The sequence below is a fragment of the Acomys minous genome (assembly GCF_964271855.1).
Source record: "Acomys minous genome assembly, chromosome: 13".
In the NCBI taxonomy this organism is placed as follows: Eukaryota; Metazoa; Chordata; class Mammalia; order Rodentia; family Muridae; genus Acomys; species Acomys minous.
Window position 1 is genome coordinate 112,526,821 of NC_140495.1, and position 20,367 is coordinate 112,547,187.

At 45.0% G+C, this 20,367-nt stretch overlaps 1 protein-coding gene across 1 annotated transcript; it reads left to right on the forward strand.

The window, feature by feature from the left end:
* The first annotated feature begins 5,579 nt into the window (after positions 1-5,579).
* Positions 5,580-19,956, forward strand: LOC311581839 (E3 ubiquitin-protein ligase TRIM31-like). Its single transcript, XM_084754358.1, has 8 exons — positions 5,580-6,298; positions 6,774-6,869; positions 12,390-12,620; positions 13,866-13,959; positions 14,122-14,487; positions 15,728-15,802; positions 16,288-16,329; positions 18,197-19,956. Exons 1-8 carry the CDS (start codon positions 5,888-5,890, stop codon positions 18,721-18,723), a joined length of 1,842 nt encoding a protein of 613 aa, XP_084610484.1. The 5' UTR covers positions 5,580-5,887; the 3' UTR covers positions 18,724-19,956.
* The last annotated feature ends 411 nt before the right edge of the window (positions 19,957-20,367 follow it).

Genomic DNA, 20,367 nt, shown 5'->3' on the forward strand with positions numbered 1-20,367 from the left:
TCTCTTAGCATTTGCAGGACATCTGTATAGGCTCTTTCGGCTTTTATAGTCTCTGCTGAGAAGTCAGGTGTAATTCTGATAGGTTTGCCATTGTGTGTTACTTTGCCTTTTTCTCTTGCTGCTTTTAATATTTTTATTTGTTTTGTATATTTTGTGTTTTTATTATTATGTGTCAGGAAGATTTTCTTTTCTGATCTATTCTATTTGATGTTCTGTAGGCCTCTTGTATGTTTATATCCATCTCCTTCTTTAAATTGGGGACTTTTTCTTCTATGATTTTGTTGAAGATATTTTCTGGGCCTTGGAGTCAGGACTCTTCTCTTTCCTTGATGCCTACTATTCTCAGGTTTCATCTTTTCATGGTGTCCTTGATTTCTTGGAAATTTTGTGTCAGGAAGTTTTCAGATTTAGCATTGTCTTTGACAGTTGCTTCAAGTTCTATAATTGTATCTTCTAGTCCTGAGATTTGTTCCTCCATTTCTTGGATTCTGTTAGAGAAGCTCACTTCTGTGTTGCTTCCTTTCTTCTCTAAGTTCTCTCTTTCCTATTTTTCTTCTGTCTGTGCTTTTATTACTGTTTAGGTTTTCATCTTTAGATCTTGAACTGTTTGATTTCCTTCATCTGGTTGTTTGTATTTTCCTGAAAATTTCCCAGTGCCTCTCTATGGGCCTCTTTTATGTCTTCCACTTGTTTGGCTGTGTCTTCCTGCATTTGATTATGGATTTTATTCATTTCCTCCATTATCATCTTCATTACTAAGGATTTGAGGTCACTTTCTTGAAGTTTAATTGTGTTTGAGTTCTCAGGGTTGCTTTCTTTGGGACAGCTGGGATCTGGGGATACCGAGTTACTTTGGTTTTTGTTGTTTGCATTCTTATGCTGTCCTTTAGTCATCTTGTTATCTCTGAAGTTTGGTGGTAGCTTCTGATGTCCTTCACTGGTCATTGAGAGTGGGTAGCCTGTGGGGCTTAGGGAGTTCTTCTCTGGAACCAGCAGGTGACCTGGTTTCTGCTCCAGGAAACTTTCTTCTACATCTTACGCTCCTGACTGAGTCAGCAGAGGTAGGCTTCTGCCTGAGCCTGTCACACTACTGAGGGGACTCAGACTAGCTGTGTTGGAGGCCACTGTTTAATTTTCTGTCCTGGCCCCTCGGGTCAGTCCAGCCTCTCCCAAGCATGTAGGAGACCCTGCCGGGCCATGGGGACTGTGGTTTTATCTGCCCAATTGTCCAGGCCCGGACCACCATGGTCCACAGACAGGTTCCTGTCTGGATCAGTCTAGATAGTGTGCCAGTCTATATTGTGCACCCTTGGCGGTTCAGTCCCACTGAGCTGTGGCCAGAATTCAGACCATCTTCCAGACCCTCAGGGCAGTCCAGCTTCTCCCATGAGTGTGGGAGTCCCTGCAGGACCATGAGGACTGTCCTGGATGGGTTCTATCAGCTCAATTTTTCAGGCACAGTCCACTGAGGTTGGCTGCCTGGCTCTGGTCAGACCTGCCTGGACTGTGCATGCTGTTGCTGGGCACCACGGGCTTAGCCACAGCCTGCATGGCTCCTCGTGGACTGGGGTGGGGTGGGTGGTGTCTGAGGACAGATTCACTTGTTTCCCTGAGACTTTCTCAGGCCAGGAGCTCTGGTGTTCCACTGTCGCACACATTGCACCTGGGCTATAGAGGCCGGCTGCAGTCCACAGGTGGGTTCTGTTCCAAAATCTGGAGAGTGGGTTCAGGTCCTCCATGTTCTGTTATTTGACCCAGGGCCAAAGGCGCCTGTGGTGTTCACTGTGCAGGACCCCACTCACCCAGTGCTCTCCAGTTCTTCCAGTCTGTAGCTCCTAGTCAGGTCCCTGGTCTCTGCGCGGTAGATCAGATACAGTGCGTGATAGGCGCCGCCATCTTACAACCTCGAGCTGATATATTTGTAAGCCCAAAGTTTCTCAGGAACCCTACAGTCCTTTCCAAGATGTCAGGGCTCTGCCTCTCTGCTGTGTTCCAGATGGTACTCTGTGCCCCATTTGGGTAAGGCCAACAGAGAGAGAGAGAGAGATTAGAGCTCCAAGCTTCTCAGGAAACAACAGTGAATGTGGAGTGTGGCCTGCACAAATATCTGGTCTCTGACCTAGGTGGATCTGGCCAATAGGCTGTAGGTGGATGGTTGAGATCAAGGCCAGATGCTGCTAGCAGGATTGCAGTTAATGAGTGATGTGGCCCAAGCTGGTCTCTGCTCAGGGGGCTTGCCTTATGTCTTAGCTGTATCTTAGTGGTGTGCTTGAGGTGGGTGTGCATATACAGACCAAGGCCCGAAGTTGCTCGTAGGATGGCGGCTGGCTAATGTGGACTGTGGCTGGAGCTGGATTCGGCTCGGCCAGGCACAAGATTTGTTCCTAGCTAGTAAGCAGTTGTGAGTGTTGTAAGAGATCAGGTCCCCAAGCTGCTCATTTGTTCCACAGGCCCTCTTGGGATGGCGTGGGCATATTTATCTGCTCCATGAGCCAGCCAGTCTAGGATGGCAAGGAGCTGGGAATCTAAGATAGCTCAGAGCTCAGAGGTACTTGGGTGCCCTACAGTCTTTTCTCAGGAGGCAGCTAATATGGATTGTATCCTGTTCCAGGATTAGGCTCTGCCTGTTTTCTCCCTATCTGGATCCAGCAAGCAGTGGATGGAGGGCTGGGGAGGGGCAGGAGGAGTGAGAGCCCAGAGCTGTAAGTATATCCCACAGTTTTTCTGTGTGGGGTCCCACAAGCAGTAGCCAGTAGTGAGGACTCATAGCTACAGGGATTTCCCACAGTCCTTCCCAAGATGGCAGCTAATGAGAGGTATTCCCAGGGATATTTCCATGGATTAGCTAGATGGCCAGGGGCCAGACCCACCCATGGCCCACACAATTTGGATCCCTCTCACCTGAGAATCAGATCGCTGGTGTTTTGTAGTTCTCAGTATGGTCTTTAGGTCACTGTGCAGTCCTGTATTTCCTGCTTATCAGATGCAGTGTGTGATCGGTGCCACCATCTTGGAAAATCCTGTCATCATTCTTAAAGCACTATACAAACAAAACAAAACTTGCCTGAAAATTGCATTCTGGGAGCTAGAGAGATGGATCAGCGGCTCAGAGCATTTTTCTGCTCTTACAGAAGAACCATGTTAGATTCCCAGCACCAGAGGGGCAGCTCACAACCAACTATAACTCCAATTCCAGGAGGTCTAGATGCCCTCTCCTGGCTTCCAAGAGTACTGCATGTGGGTCACAGACACATACAGGAAAACACCTATACCTATACAAATTATTTGTAGTAATACATTCTAAAGATAAATAATTTCAAATTAAAGAAATAATTTAATTTAGAACATAAGTTAAAAGTTGCCTCTAGATCTGATGGTTGAGTATGAATGAAAGCTGTACAACCTTACACAGATGGTTTACTTTACTCCAAGCTTAAAGCAAATTAGACAGGCCTGAAAGTGTTGGGCTTTCAGCAGTTGCTATGATCAAAGTGACCACTGTATTATTAGTGAATAACTTTGAGAAAAAAACAGGATGTGCTCTTGACATTAATACCAGGAGAAAAGTAAAGCCAGGACTGTCCCTGGCAAAGCAGAATGAATGGCAGCTGGGGCCATAGCCAAGCAATCATCCACAGCCTGTGTGACCTGGGAATGGCCTTGGACCCATGAACTCAGCACATGTGGTTTCCTGTAGAAGTTCAGGCCAATCACCATTGGCCCCACCTCACCATGCAGAGCTATTGGCAATGAATTGATAGTTACTGGGGAGGGAGAACCATTTTTCCTGAAGTTGTGGAAATGTAGTAGCCTGTGTTCCAGGGGATGGTACCACACCATTTACACGTGGTTAGTGCTAACTGGACTCAGTGTGGATTTTCTCCCATTCCCTGGACAGTGTTATAAAACATGAATAAGGGGCTGGGAAGATGGCTCAAGAGTTAAGAACATTTGTTTCTTTCCCAGCACCTACATGCTGACTCACAAGCATCTGTAACTCAAGTCCCAGGGCATCCTACCCCATCTTCTGACCTCCATGGGAGCCAGGCATGCACATGGTGCACACACATACACACAGGCAAAGCACCCTCATACATAAAAACAATCAGCTATTTGAAAATATAAGTGGCTGGGCAGTGGTAGTGCACGCCTTTAATTCCAACACTCAGGAGGCAGAGGCAGGTGGATCTGAGTTCAAGGGCAACCTGGTCTACAGAGCAAGTTCCAGATCAGCCAGGGCTAAACAGAGTGTGTGTGTGTGTGTGTGTGTGTGTGTGTGTGTGTGTGTGGTGTGTGTGTGTGTGTGTGTGTGTGGTGTGTGTGTGTGTGTGTGTGGTGTGTGTGTGTGTGGTGTTGTGTGTTTGTGTGTGTGGTGTGTGTGTGTGTGTGTGGTATGTGTGTGTGTGTGTGGTGTGTGTGTGTGTGTGTGTGTGTGTGTGTGGTATGTGTGTGTGTGTGTGTGTGTGTGTGTGTGGTGTGTGTGTGTACATATGAAGAAGAGGATAGAGCTGAGAGGAGAACATGTTACATGTTGGATCTGGGGCAAGTAAGGTGAATGATTAAGATGTGGATCAAGAAAGAATGTAAACATATAAAATTATTATTGATCAAATAAAAACATTTTTTATTTTATAATATCAAATACCAACGGTTTGGGAGAACATGAACAGACAGGAAAAAAGACAGAGCAATGAAATACGGGTGAAATTAATGTAGAAGAAATGGCTGCCGTGGGGAGAAAAGGAAGGAGGAGAAGTGAGCGCTGCGATGGAGGGAGAGGAGGAATAAGAGCCAAGACAAGGACAGATGTGTGAGCTGCTGCAGCGGAGCTCAGTGCAGAGAACCACAGAGCACGGGAAAGGTCCTGGGCTCAGCCAAGCGCAGAGAAGAAAGTGAAGAAGGGGGAGAAGGGGATGGGAGACATTGAAACTGTAAAATCAAATTTAAAATTGTGGCTGCGGAGACGGCTTCATTGTGCTCTCAGCTAACACAGGATCCACATGTCTGCTGCTCCCAGCACCCACGTGTCTGCTCATAACCGGTTATAACTCCAGTTTCTAGGGGGGAGGCAACGCACTTTTGTCCCTCTGTAGGCGCTAGGCATGTGCACTGTGTATACACATACAGGCAGGCAAAACACTCATGTGCATAAAATTGAATAAATAATTCTAAATCCTTTTAATTTAAAGATTAGTAGTTTGGTTTTTAATGACAGAGAGAGGAGAGTTGAGCCAGGAGGGAGAGAAAGAAGCACATGACTCCTGGGCACAAAAGAGCAAGAGAAAGGTGAAGAAGTGAAGTGTTAAACTACTGGAGAGAACTGAGTGACACTGGATGATACTTTCCTCCTCAAGACAAAGGCCACAGCTCAGGCAAGCTGGGGGGTCTGAGAAGTACAGAGACAGAGAAAGAGAGACAGGCCAGAAAGAACAAAGGAGGGCATCAGAGACAGGAGGAAAAGCCAGCAGAAGACAGGGTGGGGAGGCAGCTCTGCTGGGGGCAGGGCTTAGCACACCTTCCTGCCACTCCCTACCTGCAGCTGAGTGGACTTTGACACCTCATCCTTCTGTTCCTGCAACTGCTTTGGAAAGAGATCTTTAATTAGTTCACAATCCAGGAACCATTGCTCTACTTCACAGGCAGCACGAACTCACAGATTCTGTTTGTTCTAGAGAGACGGTGAGGTGAGACTGAGCATCTCTTTACAATCTTCCCCATGTAAGTTTTACTCTTCTTTATCACTCCCCCTCTCTTCATTGGTCCGTCTCTAGCCCCCAGCTGAGAGTCTCTCTAACCTCTGCTTCCTGTTTCCTTTTCCTTTCTCAGAACCAGTGTCTGCCTTGGAGTCCTGAGCTTTAACATCTCAATTTAGCCTTGCTGACCCACCATGGCGGGCCTACACATGACCACTCAACTGCTGGAGGAACTGATCTGCCCCATCTGCATGGATGTCCTGCGAGACCCTGTCACCACTGATTGTGGGCACAACTTCTGCTTGCAGTGCATCAGTCAGGTGGGGAAAACGTCAGAGACCATCCAGTGTCCCCTCTGCAAACTCTCTGTGAACAAGAACACGTTCAGGCCCAATAAGCTGTTGGCTAGTCTTGCAGAGAAAATCCAAGCCATAGGTCCTGCTGAGATCCAAGCAGAAGGGGAAGAGAGATGTCGAAGGCACAAGGAAATTCTACATTACTTCTGTGAGGAGGATGGGGAGTTCCTCTGTGTGGTGTGTCGGGACTCCAAGGTCCACAGATCCCACCATGTCACCTTGATGGATGAGGCTGCCCAGAACTACAAGGTAGGCACCTGGGCCCTTCTCTGTCCCCAGCCCAGCAGAGCAGAGTCCCTGGAGACAGAGGAGCTGCTGCCTGCTCCAGCTGGTTGACAGCCACTGCTGCTGTCTTTGCACTTGAGTTGGCAGTTTGTAGCTAGGCCCAGAGGACATAAAACAGGGCCTGGGGCATCCAGACAAGCCAGTGCTGTGTCCACCCCTGAGATCCATGCCCTGAATGCTCCTGGCTTTGCCTCTCTGTGAGGCAGATGAAATCTACCACATAAACAAGTGGATGGCACTGAGGAGGGGAAGTCTTTCCCCATAACACCTAAGCACCATCAACATGGTCATCAGTAATGTTTTCTCAGAAACTTCCATGTCCTCCCATCACCCCCTTGTTGTAGTGAGAGAAAAACAGGGGGTCTGCTAATAATGACATCAGCACCCTGGGAAAACCTCCCAAGAGGGAGAGCCTGACTGAAATGCCCTCTCCCTACAGGTACAGATTGAGTCCCAGGCCCAGGATTTGCAGCAAAAGGACAAGGAAATAGTTGAAGAGAAAAAGCAAGGTGACGGGGCAATTCAGGTGTTCATGGTAAGAAACATTCTAAATGTCCCAGGACACTGAGGTGTCTCTGCTAAAAGTCCTACCCTTCCTTGTTCCTCCAAGTGGGAACAAAGTCTTGCTGACATGGTGGCTGGGGCAGGGCAGAGGGTGTGGTCTCTGACCTGTGCCCCTGGGCTATGCTACCTGCTGCCAGGGTGCTGCACCAATGGAGCAGGAGGTTTGTCCCTCCTGCCACAGCAGACTGTGTAAAAACATATTCACTCTTTCTAACTAGAGCCTTACATGGTTTAAAAAAAAAAAGACAGAGACTATGACACCAGCAGAATACATTCCACCTGATTTTGTTTGCATTTTAAAAAAGGCTTATTTTGATTATTTTGTATATGGTTTATGTGCGTGTCTGTGTGAGTGAAAGTCATTATGTGCAGATACGGCAGAGACCAGAAGAACTGGTGTTATAGGCATTTGTGAGCTGCCCTAGGTAGGTGCTAGGATCTGAATTCAGGTGCTGTGGAAGAGCATTCTTAACTTCCCAGCCAACCCTCTGGGTCCTGTTAATTTGGTTGGTTGGTTGTGGTACTCTTCTGGGCCATGTGGCTCTTTTCCTATTTCATGGTGATTCCCGGCCCCCCACTTCCTCTCCTCCTCCTCCTTCTCCTTCTCCTTCCTCTTCTTATTCTCTTCTCTTTTCTCTCTCTCTCTCTGTCTCTCTCCTTGAAGACAAATGAGGCATCCCTATCGATTTGCCTGCCCAGGCATGTCAGCTTTTTATTGGTCCAATAGGAGTAAGTTTGTCATATTAAAAGAAGTCAGGCAGCTGGAGGATGATAACAGATTTGAAAGCAGTAAATAAGGCAATCCAACCAATGGGTCATTGGTTGGAATTCCTTTACCTTCCCTGTTACCTAAGTCTTGGCCTATAATAGTAATCTATTTAAAAGATTGTTTTGTTTGTTTGTTTTTTACAATACTTTTGCATGAGAAGGATAGAGAAAGGTTTGCTTTTTCAGTACCTACACTGAGCAGTAGTGGTCCAATGAAGAGATGCCATTGGAAGGTACTCCCACAGGGAATGTTGAATAGCACTGCTTTATGTGAAAATTTCATTCAAAGACAATTAGAGATACTTTGTAATCAGTTTCCTCAATCTATCATTTACCATTACATGGATGCTATTCTGTTGGCTGATTCTGATTCAGAGAATTTAGAAAAAATGTTTAAAGAAGTACAAAACATTCAGCCATACTGGGGATTACAAATTGCTGTAGGAAAAAATAGAAAGAAGAGATTCAATTATATATTTAGGCTATAAAATAACTGAATAAAAAATTATACCCCAAAAGGTACAGGTCCGTAGAGATCAGTTGCAAACACTAAATGATTTTCAAAAATTAATGGGAGAAATTAACTGGTTAAGCCCTACAATTGGACTAGCTACCTGTGAGTTAAGTAAGTTATTTCAAATGTTACAGGGGATTCATATTAAAACAGTCCAAGGTGTCTAACAGCTGAAGCAGAAAAGGAGTTAATTTTGGTAGAGCAAAAACTGCAAAAGGCATATGTGGATAGAATTGATCCAAAACTTGGTTGCATTCTGGTTATTTTGCCTTCAAAACATTCTCCTACTGGGCTCCTTATGCAAAGGGAAGACAGAATTATGGAATGGGTTTTTCTAGCAAATAAAGTAAGAAGTTGAAGACGTATATCGAAAAAATTTCTGAGTTGATTACAAAGGGAGGGTTATGATTGCATCAAGGACAGACCTGGAGGAAATTGTGGTGCCTCTTACTACTCCAGAAATCATGTCACTATGGGTAATCAATGAAGATTGGCAAAGGGCTTGTAGTAACTATTTTGGAGAAATTAATAACAAATACCTGAAAAGCAAACACATATAATTCATGAAGAAAGCTAATTGGATCCTTTCAAGTATTGTAAAGAGGACACCCATACCAGGGGCACCAACCTTCTACATGGACGCAAATAAGAAGGGTTATGGCTGCTTGTAAGTCTGATAAAATGACTAAGGTGATCAAAAACCGGTTTACTTCCATCCAAAATCAGAATTATATGCAATCCTTATGGCACTGTTCGATTTTCCCGAATCTCTTAATATAACCACTGACTCTCAGTGTGCAGAAAGAGTCATTCTGCATATAGAAACTGCTGAATTTACTCCTGATAACTCTGAATTAACTACACTATTTAAAAAACTGCAACAGGTCATCCAAAGTAGAACCTATCCCTTGTATATTACTCATATTCGATCCCATACAGGTTGCCAGGTCCATTGGGACAAGGAAATGGGAAGTCGACCAACTGTTAATAGAAAATGTGCTTGAAGCCTCAGATTTTCATGAGAAACATCATGTTAATGTTAAGGGTTTGAAGAAAAGGTTCCCTATCACTTGGCAACAAGCCAGATAAATAATTAGTAGGTGTCCTACGTGTTCTTTGTGTAATCAAAACCCTTTACCTGCTGGAGTTAACCCTAGGGGTACAAAAAGGAATGAAACTTGGCAGATGGATGTGTTTCATTTTGCAGAATTTGTAAAACTAAAATATGTACATCATACTATCAGTACTTTATCAGGATTTAGATGGGCAACTGCCTAGTTCTGAACAGGCTGATTGTGAAATTACTTCTTTATTGGAAATACTGGCAATTACGGGAATACCTGCACAAATAAAAACTGATAATGCTCCTGCCTATGTGTCCCTTAAGATGAAAAAATTCTTTATATGTTAAAATATTAAACATATTACTGGTATACCACACAATCCAACAGAGCAGAGCAAATCGTACCTCAAAGGAGATGCTTATTAAACAAAATGGAAAGGTAAAGACTCCCCAGAGACAGATTAAATAATGGTTTGTTGACTTTAAATTTTCTTAGTGTTGGTGATGAAGGGACAACAGCAGTTGAGAGACATTGGGTTATAGAAGAAACTGAGAAATTAGGACAAACAATGCACTATAAAGACTCATTGAGTGTGGACTGGAAACCTGCAAAAGTTTTGAGTTGAGGCCAGGGCTATGTCTATATTTCTACAGAGAGTGAAAACATATGGTTGCTGACAAAATTTATAAAGATTAGATCTGACCAGGAAATACCTCTTAGTACATAATACATGAACGTGTTGGTACAGCAAGGGAATAATAAGGGATGCCTCATCCTTATAACATGGCATTCCTTCTTACAGCCTGGAGATTATGGCTCAAACGTGTATAACATCAATGGCTTACACCTGCTCAAAAACAGGGCAGATGTTTATCTTTAAATAATTTGTACACCTTGAATATATATATATATATATATATATATATATATATATATATATATATATATTAAAACAAGACAAAACACTTTAGACATTAAGATAAGAATCAGTAGCATAGGAGAGATAGTGGAATAATTTCTTAAAGATTGTTAACTACAAATGGACTGACTAGTTATTGTAAATGTGACTTACTGGATAATTCTTATAAGTATTTGTTGTATGTAGCTTATTTTATCTATTAGAAAGGGGGAGAAGGAGAGATGTTTGTTGTTTAAATCACAAGGGCGATGAGAAAAAGACCTGTGAGAGAGCAGGTGATGTTTATCCCCCTAGAAGTCAAACCACCGTGTCGGGGAGATTGGTTATGAAGCAGCTGAAAAATATCCTTGAACGAATTCTGAGAGGAGGTACAAATGTGAGCTAAAAACAGGAGGCGGGGCCTTTGGAGACTTGGGATAGTTTTGGCTGCTCATGGCTCCACTTTGAGATGCTCCCAGAGAGAACTGCTAGAGGGAAGGCTTCGGGGCTCCGGCTCCTACTGAGGTTCCTAGCTCTGGGTACTCCAGGTTTTAACAGAAAAAAATCCTGCTGACTATGCCAGGGGAATCATTCCTCAGAACTGATATCATTACGGTTTTGTTAATGTATTCTTTAATCTCCTTTTTTTATTGTTTAGGTTAGTTGGATTATAAGTGAGGTGCTCTCGGTTAACAAGTTCGTAGTAAAATATATTTGCTAAGAACATTGAGCCTATGGACCAACCTCCAGCAAGGCAGTTAAGCTGAGAACTCTTCTTTGTTTCTCTTTGTTTATTTCCTTGTTTGTTTGTTTGTGCTTTTGTCCCACTGACATTTAACACTATCTTTTATTTATTTATTTTTAGATCTAATTTCATTGGCATAATGCTTTGCCTACATGTGTGTAGGCTCATGCCTGGTACACATGGAGATCAGAGAGGGCATCAGATCACCTGGTTTGGCGTTAAGATGGCTGTGAGCCACCCTCTGGGTTCTGGGAATTGAATTTGAATCCTTTGCAAGAGCAACAGATGCTCTAAACCACTGAGCCATCTCTCCATCCTCTAAGCACAGCATCTTATGTAGCCCTGGCTAGAAATCGTTATGTACAAAAGAATAACCTCCAGCTGCTGATCCATTACAGGGCTATAACAGCAGGCCCAGTGTGTGCAACGCTGGGGATTGAATCCAGGGCTTCATGCATGCTAGGCAAGTTCTCTAGGCACTGAACTACATAGCCCAAGCCTATTTGTTTGTTTTTACCGAATTTTATTTTATTTTATTTTAAATATTAATTTTATTAATTTATTCAGATTACAACTCACTTGTTATCCCATCACTTGTATCCTCCCATTTCTCCCTCCCTCCTGCTTTCACCCTATTCCCCTCCTCTAGGTCTATGACTGAGGGGGACCTCCTCCCCCACTATATAGTCATAGGCTATCAAGTCTCATCTTGATAGCTTGCCTATGCTTTCTTTGAGTGCCACCAGGCCTCCCCACCAAGGGGAAGTGGTCCATCCCTGGGTTTTGGAATAGTGATGTTCTTTGTTTGTTTCTTTGTTTGTTGAGACAATGGCTCAAGCAGTGCCTGCTGACCTAAGATAGAGGCTGGCCTTGACCTCCTGTATCTCCTGCCTGAACTCCCAAGTGCTGAGATTGCATAGTTGTGCCCCAACACATCTGGCTGATGTCCTTGAAGATAAATGAAAGCATCCAGCCTAAATCTGCGGATACAGGAAGTAACTTGGTCTCCTTGCCTCCCATTCCCCCTCCCCCAGCAAGGTGTTCTAAACTGGTGTGGGTATAATCTTTAAATACACTTAAAGAGTGAATGGTGCCAGGTGTGGTACATGCCTTTAATTCAGCACTTAGGAGGCAGAGGCAGGTGGATCTTTATGAATTCAAGGCCAGCTTGTTGTAGGTAGTGAATTCCAGGCTACCCAGGACTAAATAGTGGGATTTTGCCAATGAATAAACAATACTGCATAAGGGGCTTAAAGAGGGCATGGAGGGGCTGGAGAGATGGCTCAGTGGTTAAGAATGCCACCTGCTCTTCCAAAGATCCTGAGTTCAATTCCCAGCAACCACATGGTGGCTCACAACCATCTATAATGAGATCTGATACCCTCTTCTGCAGATAAAGCACTCATATGCAATAAATAAAATAAATAAATCTTTTTTAAAAAGGAGGCATGGAGGACCCTTCTCATGCCCACCTCATTTCTACATTCCTTCCCTTGTCCCAGGCCCAGGTGGAGCTAGAGAAACTGAAGATCCATGAGGAATTCAAGCACTTGCATCAGAGACTGGATGAGGAAAAGAGTTTCCTCCTGTCCAGGCTGGACTGGCTGGGGATGCAGGGAGCTAAGCACATGGGACAGTATGACAGTGTGATTGAGCAGCAGCTCACCTCCCTCAGGGAGCTCACTGAGTCCCTGAAAAGTAGGATGGAAGCACCATACACGGAGCTACTAAAGGTGAGTCCTTTGGGAGCAGTTTCCCCCCATGCCCCCCCCACCCTCTCTGTCTCTCTCTCTCTGTCTCTCTCTGTCTCTCTCTGTCTCTCTCTGTCTCTCTCTGTCTCTCTCTGTCTCTCTCTCTGTCTCTGTCTCTCTCTCTCTCTCTCTCTCTCTCTCTCTCTCTCTCTCTCTCCCTAAATCGAAATTGTGAGAAGTTCCTGTTTCTCCCTGAAAAGATGTAACAGTAAGACACTTTCCTGTGTTTGGGGAGTTTCATCCCATATGTCACCTTATCTTTCTTACTTGAAGCTCTCACTTTGACAAAGCTCCTCTCCAGGGATTAGAGGGAAGCCTCGCTCCAGTCATGTTGTCTCTGACACAACGCTCTGTCCTTTGCTAATGCTTTTCCACCCTAAGACCCAGTGTTCACCATGCCCTTTCTCGAGTAAGCTCATGTATGAAGTGTTTTTGTTGTTTTAAATATCTGCTTTCCTGAACTAATCCACTAACTGCTACTCTTCTTCATGTAATCCAGCAGTTCTCAATTTATGGGTTACGGAACCCTTTGTGGGGGTAGGGTGTCAAACAACCTTTTGACAGTGATCACTGAAGACCATTAGAAATATCAGCTGGAGAGATGGCTCAGAGGAAGGCTCTGCTCTTCCATAGGTCCTGAGTTCAATTCCCAGCAACCACATGGTAGCTCACACCTATCTATAATGAGATCTGGTGCCCTCTTCTGTCCTGCAGGAGTATGTGCAGGCAGAGCACTGTATAGTAAATAAATAAATAGATTTTTAAAAATATATCAGATATTTATAGCTCAATTCATATCAGTAACAAATTCACAGTTATGAAGTAGCAACAAAATTTATGGTTGGGGTCACCACAACATTAGAAGCTGTATTAAAGGGTTCCAGCATTAGGAAGGTCAAGAACAAAGCCCTTCCCATAACTCAGGACTCTGAGGCAAGATGACTGTGTCTAGTCCAAGGCTAACATGAGCAAAGACCAAGACGCAGTTTGAAATAGCTGGGCATGCTCTCTCACACCTGTAATTGTAGCACTGCAGAGGTAGAGGGAGTTCCTGGATCACTAGAGTTCAAGGCTACCCGGAATGGACGGACACACACACACACACACACACACACACACACACACACACACACACACACGGGGGTGGGGGGTGGAGAAAGAGAAAGGAACAGCATTTTGTCTCTGCCTCTCAGGAAGCTGTGAAATTGTTCTCTCTTTCTCTTCCAGGACGTCAAAGGCATCTTGGGCAGGTATGATGGGCATCCCACATGCACTGTGCTTTCTGGGTCACTCACACATACAGCAGTCAACATATGTCCGAGTGTGTTCACAGCCACAGGAACTCAACTATAAACTATTTAGGCTGCAGGTGGGGAGGTCCAAAGTGTCCACAGCACAGGTGGCCTCCGGGTAAAGGCTCCGCTCTTTTCTCCAAGCACCCAGCTTCTTTCCCAGCTCCCCCTGCACATTCCCCTTGATTCAGTGGGTGAGTCCTGCATTTCCTGCGCTGCCTCCCTGGCCCCTTTCCCTTCCCTGCATCCATCTCCATCTTCACTTCCACATTTCCTCAGGTGTGATCTCACTCAGCTCTGTACTCCCAGACCTGACACTCAGCTCACTGGGTCTAGACTGTATTTCTCACTCTGCCTCCAGCCCAGGAACCCATCCCACAGGCCCTTCCTGCCCACACTCTGCCCCCTGAACTCACCACTAAGATCAACATATCTCCACAGGAGTAAGGAATTTAAGTTTTTCAAGCCAACCCCAATTCCTGTGGACCTGGAAGGAAAAACCAGTAAAGCAAAAGCGAGACTGGAGTCCATCACAGAGAGCCTGAAGGAGTTCACAGGTGAGGGGTGGCTGTCACCTCCTGTGCTTTCCTGCTTCAGGGTTCCCTCCATCACCTCAGACACTGCCTGAACTCACTGGTGCCAGCCCTGAGGCTCCCAGAAGCCAGGCTGAATGCTGAGCACTTTCCAAGCATCCTTATCCAGAAATGTATCATGCTGTGCTGTAGCAGGGCTCCCCAGGGGTTAACGTTGTGCTAAGGGTGGAGCCCAGGACTTTGTGTTTGCTTGACAAGCCTCTGAGCTACAGCCCCAGAGCCAAATCACCTCCAATCTCACAGTTTTCATCTTGTTTACCAGGTGGTGAGCATGAGGCTAGATATATGTTTGGTTGCTGCTAGCCACATGTACCCCTGGGCACAGAATATAGCATTCTCCTGTTGTGTAGGTAAAGAACACACATTGACTGTGAAAGACATAATATTAAAATAGACATAAAATGCAGAAATGAAAAACAAAAGTAAACAGAAATACAGCAATGAAAAATTTGGAGACTGCATCTCACCAGTTTGTCCAGGATAGCCTCTTTTCGAAGATAAGCCTTCTGAGTAGCTAGGACTATAACACCCAGCACTGTGCCCAGGAAGCAGTAACTTTTATTCTACATGCTGAAATAATAATGTTTGTTTTTTAATTCTGAGCTTTCCATTTATTTTCTTAAAGTTTTATTTATTTATATGGATGTTTTATGTGCATGTACCATATGCATGCCTGGTGCCCATGAAGGTCAGAACAGAGTATCAGATTCCTGGGATTGAAACTTCAGAGGGTACTGGGAAATGAACCTGGGTCCACTGATTAAAAACACTGACTTTCACCTCTGAGCCATGACTTCAGCTCCCTTTTTATTTTCTCTTGAGACACTGTGAATAGCCCAGATTCTGAAACTCACCACATACTGTGAAATCATCTAAAAGTTGTCATTCTCCTGTCTCAGTTTCCTGCATGGCAGCATGCCCTGGTCTTTTCTGTTTTCAAAATGGCATGTAGAAAATTCACAATTTAGTGGTTCATGTCAGTTGCTCCTCATGGGTTTGCTCTGCACAGAGCTGCACTGAAGGCCACTGTGGAGGGCCTAGGGCAGCTCTCCCTCTTTGGTGTCTTCTTGGTTCACTGAGACTAGGAGAGAAATTCCAGTCCCACCTCTCCCAGCATCTGCAATCAGAGCCCTGCTGTGTGGTCGGGGTTCCTTGCTTATTCATCCCCTGTGGACTCTCCATGTTCTTCACTCTCTCCTCACAGACAACCTGAAGGATGAAGGGAAGAGAGATAAAATGGCATTCCTGGACAGCCTGAATAAAGAGGAAATGGAATATTGTAAGTGTGTGCTGATCAGCTGTTTGAGGAAAGTGAGAGGGAAGGTCCTCTCCTTAGTGGGAGATTGAGGAAGGCACCATGTTTGTGAACACCAATAAAAAATAAGCTTCTAGAATTGTCTTATTATATTAATAAGACAATAATTTAGATAATCATGACATAGTGACACTCTCACTAATTAAAAGATTTCCAAAATAAATGAAAATATCTAAATTTATCTCTTCATTGCATAAAGGCCAAGTGGAGACAGCTCAGTCTGTGGTTAGAGCTGACAACCGGACTCTGCTGGCTCACCACAGCTGACTCAGTGGCCTGTGTGGTGATGTCATTCTGACACAAAGGGCCTGTGATGATGTCATCTGATGTGGTTCAGTTATGACATAGCTAGGGTAAAAGTCAGGTTCAGCCTCCAATCCCCAATATGACTTTTAATTTGTGACTTCTTGTTATCAACCTAATGTTCATTTTCTCTCTCCAATTTCTAGGGTCCCTGTCACAGAAGAATAAGTCAGAGTTGCCCAGCTCAGGTAGGATTCCTGCTTGGCACATGGGTCTTCCTGTAGGGAAGCGAAGGACCTCCACGTCAGCAGGTTCATTCCCAGCTCTGAAACAGGAGCGGAAAGAGAGACCAGTCCCCAGGAAGAGCTGCCGAATCAGCAGAGCACCCTTCATGGATGAGTGCTCTCAGTTCCCCTGAGAGATACAGGAATAAGGAAAGAACAGAAAGCTGAGTAAAAGAGAGATGACGGGGGAGAGAGAGAGGGAGGGCTGTGTGGCTGTACAGACTCTGAAGGGCTAGCGATGGTCCTTCCTAGAGTGAGAGGCAGGCTTCTCAAATGCTTCTTCCCAAACTATGCCTTCCCTGGAAAGGCCTAGCCTCCCTCAAGGGACCCCTGATGTGCTGGCCCCATGCTGTGTGGCCCATGTCCCCACTGCAGCCTATGGAGCTCAGCAGTGCCTGTTGCTCTACTGACCTCTCCTTTCTCCTTTGCTGTCCCTCAAATGACAACAAGTCAATAAAACTGGGATCATCTGATACCCAGCTCTATTCCCTCCCCTTGCACTCTGAGGTGTCCTTTATGGAGCAGCCCGTCCTTTGGCATTGCCCTGGAACAAAGCACAGCCCCTTACTCCAGGTTCCTGGAGATGGAGCTGGCTGTGAGCCTGGGCTCTGTGCACACCAGTCAACCTCTAGGTGACACTCAGTTGTCTTACTGAAGAGTTGGGGGAGGTGTGGGCTGCTCTTCCTGATGTTGCCCTTTTCCTCGATTTTTCTCTTTAAATATTTTCTTTACTTGTTTGTTATAATGTGTGTATATGTGTCTTCATGTGCATGTGTATGTATACAAGTACATGTGTGCGTGCATGCATGCGTGCATGTGTGTTTGTGTGTGCACAATGGAGGTGAGGCCCACAGTGTGCAGGTCAGAAGTCTATTTGTGAAGGTTGTTCTCTCCCAACTTCTTTATGTCAGTTCTGAGCTTTTCCTGCAAGCATTTGTACCTGCTAAGCCATCTTACCAGTCTTTTATTCTCTCTCTGTGTCTCTATCTCTTCTGTCTCTGTCTGTCTGTCTGTCTGTCTGTCTGTCTGTCTGTCTGTCTCTCTCTCTCTCTCTCTCTCTCTCTCTCTCTCTCTCTCTCTCTCTCTTTCTCGTGTGTGTGTGTGTGTGTGTGTGTGTGTGTGTGTGTGTGTGTGTACATGTGCCTATGTGTGGACGTCAAGGACAACCTAGGGGAGTCAGCCTCCCACCATGTGGGTTTCAGGACTGAAATCATGTATCAGGCTTGGGAGCAAGTGCCTTATCTACTGAGTCACCTCCCTGGCCCCAAGGCCTCCATTTTAGAAACTCCGTGTTAGTCTTGACCTCTCATAGTAGCCCCAGTTGTTTGCCATTTGAGAACTAAGAAATGGAGAAATAGAAAAGCTATGGCCTCACTGTTACAATATCCAAATTACTCAGGGCCTCTTTGTGAAGTCATTTTACTATGATCTGTAGGAGTGTACCTCTGTGCCCACAGAACAGTACCTTATAAAATTAGGGGTATCGTTGAGAATTGGGGATGGAGAGAGGACAGAGGTACTGGGAGAGCAGTGTAGGGACTATGGAAGGTGGCCCACATCTACAGTTCCTGCACTAGGGAGGTTCAACCTGGACAATCAGAAGTTCATAATCATCTTAGCTACACAGCAGGTTTCAGCCCCACTTTGGTTACCTGAGAGATCTTCTCAGAAAACCAAAGCAAACAGGCAGGAGTCAAGACTTTTCTGGGAACATGGGCTGGGATTGCAAAGAGAAATTCTCCCTCCAGCTGCTCCCTGAGGAGCTCAAAGGTGGAGATTGGAGGAGTTGACATGAGGCTATCTGTCTTTTCTCTTCTTTATCTTTCCACAGTCCCTGTGACCCTGGACATGGCCTCAGCTGACCCAGACCTCACCTTTTCTCAGGATCTAAAGAAAGTGACCTTGTACATGGTTGGGAGAGCAGCTCCAAATAAGCAGGCAAAACCTCGCCCGTTCTACCCTTTCCGCACTGTGAGGGGTTCCCTAGGCCTCTCCTCAGGACACCAGGTGTGGGAGGCAGAAATCCATGGGCTCTCTGGTGGGACAAGCATGGTGGGTGTGGCCACAGAGTCGGCTCTAGTGGCCCAGAGTCAGAGCTCCAGTGCACGGAGCTGCATATGGGCACTGAGGGTCTCATCCTCAAGATGCCAGCCATTCACCAACTGCAATGCCCTGGAAAGTATCCAGGTCAGTCTTAAGAAAGTGGGCGTCTACGTGGATTATGACCGTGGGAGAGTCGTCTTCTATGATGCCATCACCAGGAAACACATCTATACTTTCCAAACTTCCTTTGATGGGCAGATCTTCCCCCTGTTAGGGCTTCAATCTGCCCCCAGCCATATCACCCTGAACCCCTAGAGTTGATCTCTTGTGGGTCCCTCAATCTGAGGTGATGAGATGGAAGTGTCAGGAGTGAGGCTTGGCCCTGCTGGGGCACTCTATGCACCCTACACTTCCTGCTGGTTCCTCTTTCCCTGAGTAGAGAAGACAGTTGAATACCCTAAACACTAGATACAAGGTTTTTCAGTGCCACACTTTGTAGTAGGACCTCATCAAGATGCCATGGAAAGACCTGGCCATGCTGAAGAATTTAGGTCAGCCAGAGTTAGGCCAAATGCAGCCATGCTAAACCTTTATTAAATATCTATGCCAAGCTGAGACAAATTAAGAAAAATTTCCACTGCTTTACCTCATTGCTTCTACCCCACCTGCTCAGAACCCACTAGCTCAAGATAGTTTCCAGAATAACCACACCTTCATGCCCACCCCTATCTCTCCCTAATATTTGCTAAGGCCAATGGCCTCCAGGCTGACCCCCTTCTCCTCCAGGCTGCTCCCTCACTCCTTCCCACGCTCCATTCAAACTACCCAATCCACTTAGAGGTTAATTTTGTTAGGCATTTAGATTTATATTAATTGCTGTGCTGAATTATGCAACAATTTAAACCCACTGCTTTTGGCTACCTAGAGTCCTTCAACTCTTCTGAGCTTGATGGACCCTGATTCGTTGGCTCAATTAAAATTCCTTTGCTTTCAAGACCGTTCTTGAAACCATAAACACATGTAATGCACATCCAACTCTTTTGTGTTTTGAAATTTAGTCTCAGGTTACACTTTAGATGTGTTTTCCTCCTTTTGTATTGTTGCAGACTCTCCCACCGAAGATGGGTGTTCCCAGTTATCACCCCAGTGTAGCCATTTTGTTTTAAGTTTCCATCTTGATTTTTAAGGTGAAATTAAGTTCAAGTTTTCAGGCTCTGCCTTCCAATGATTATGTCTCAATGGTTTCATTCCTCAAGCTTTGTATAATTTGTTACCTGGACACTTTGTAAAGTTTCAACTGCAGAACCAATCAAATCAAAGACCAATTAGAGAGGCTTTGTCTAGCTAGTCAAAATGATGAAATGCTGCCCTCCCTTTGATACTGGGTGGCTATATAGTAGCAGTTTGTTTCCTACCCCTGGTTACCGTTTTGTTACCTGCCTGTTACTTGGTTACAAATTTTCTTTATTTCTTTTTACAGTTTTTTATAAAATATTTTTACATATACATTTGTATTATACATATATACAATAAACTACCAATGGAAGGAAGAACCACGAAACAATAAAGAATTATATAAATTTTACATTCATAGTGTTTTGGGTATTTGTATCTGGCAGCCTTGAAGAAAACATCTTTCCTATTTTGGTGCATCTAAAATTCTGAATGTAAATCAATATCTATCATATCTCATCATTATCATCTTTTTAAAAAGTCTGCCATAGGAGCAGACCAGCTTCACAGTTAGGCCTAACTGATTATGACCCTGATGGCCATCAGCCTGGTACAGGCATTCAATAAGCCATTGATCTTTCACTAAGATTGGTGTCTGAGGGGTTTGTGTGGCAGTTCCTGGACTACAACACTCCCTGTGTCCTTCATTGGCTTCTGACCCATAGCACTGTGATGGTGATGAGGTTGAAATTTGACCTGGGTTACACCTGGTACAGGCTCATAGTT

Coding starts and splice junctions, on each gene's coding strand:
- LOC311581839 (XM_084754358.1), top strand. CDS start 5,888: ATGGCGGGCCTACACATGACCACTCAACTGCTGGAGGAACTGATCTGC. Junction 13,960..14,121: donor AGCAGTCAACATATGTCCGA/GTGTGTTCACAG, acceptor CCCTTGATTCAG/TGGGTGAGTCCTGCATTTCC. Junction 16,330..18,196: donor GTCAGAGTTGCCCAGCTCAG/GTAGGATTCCTG, acceptor ATCTTTCCACAG/TCCCTGTGACCCTGGACATG.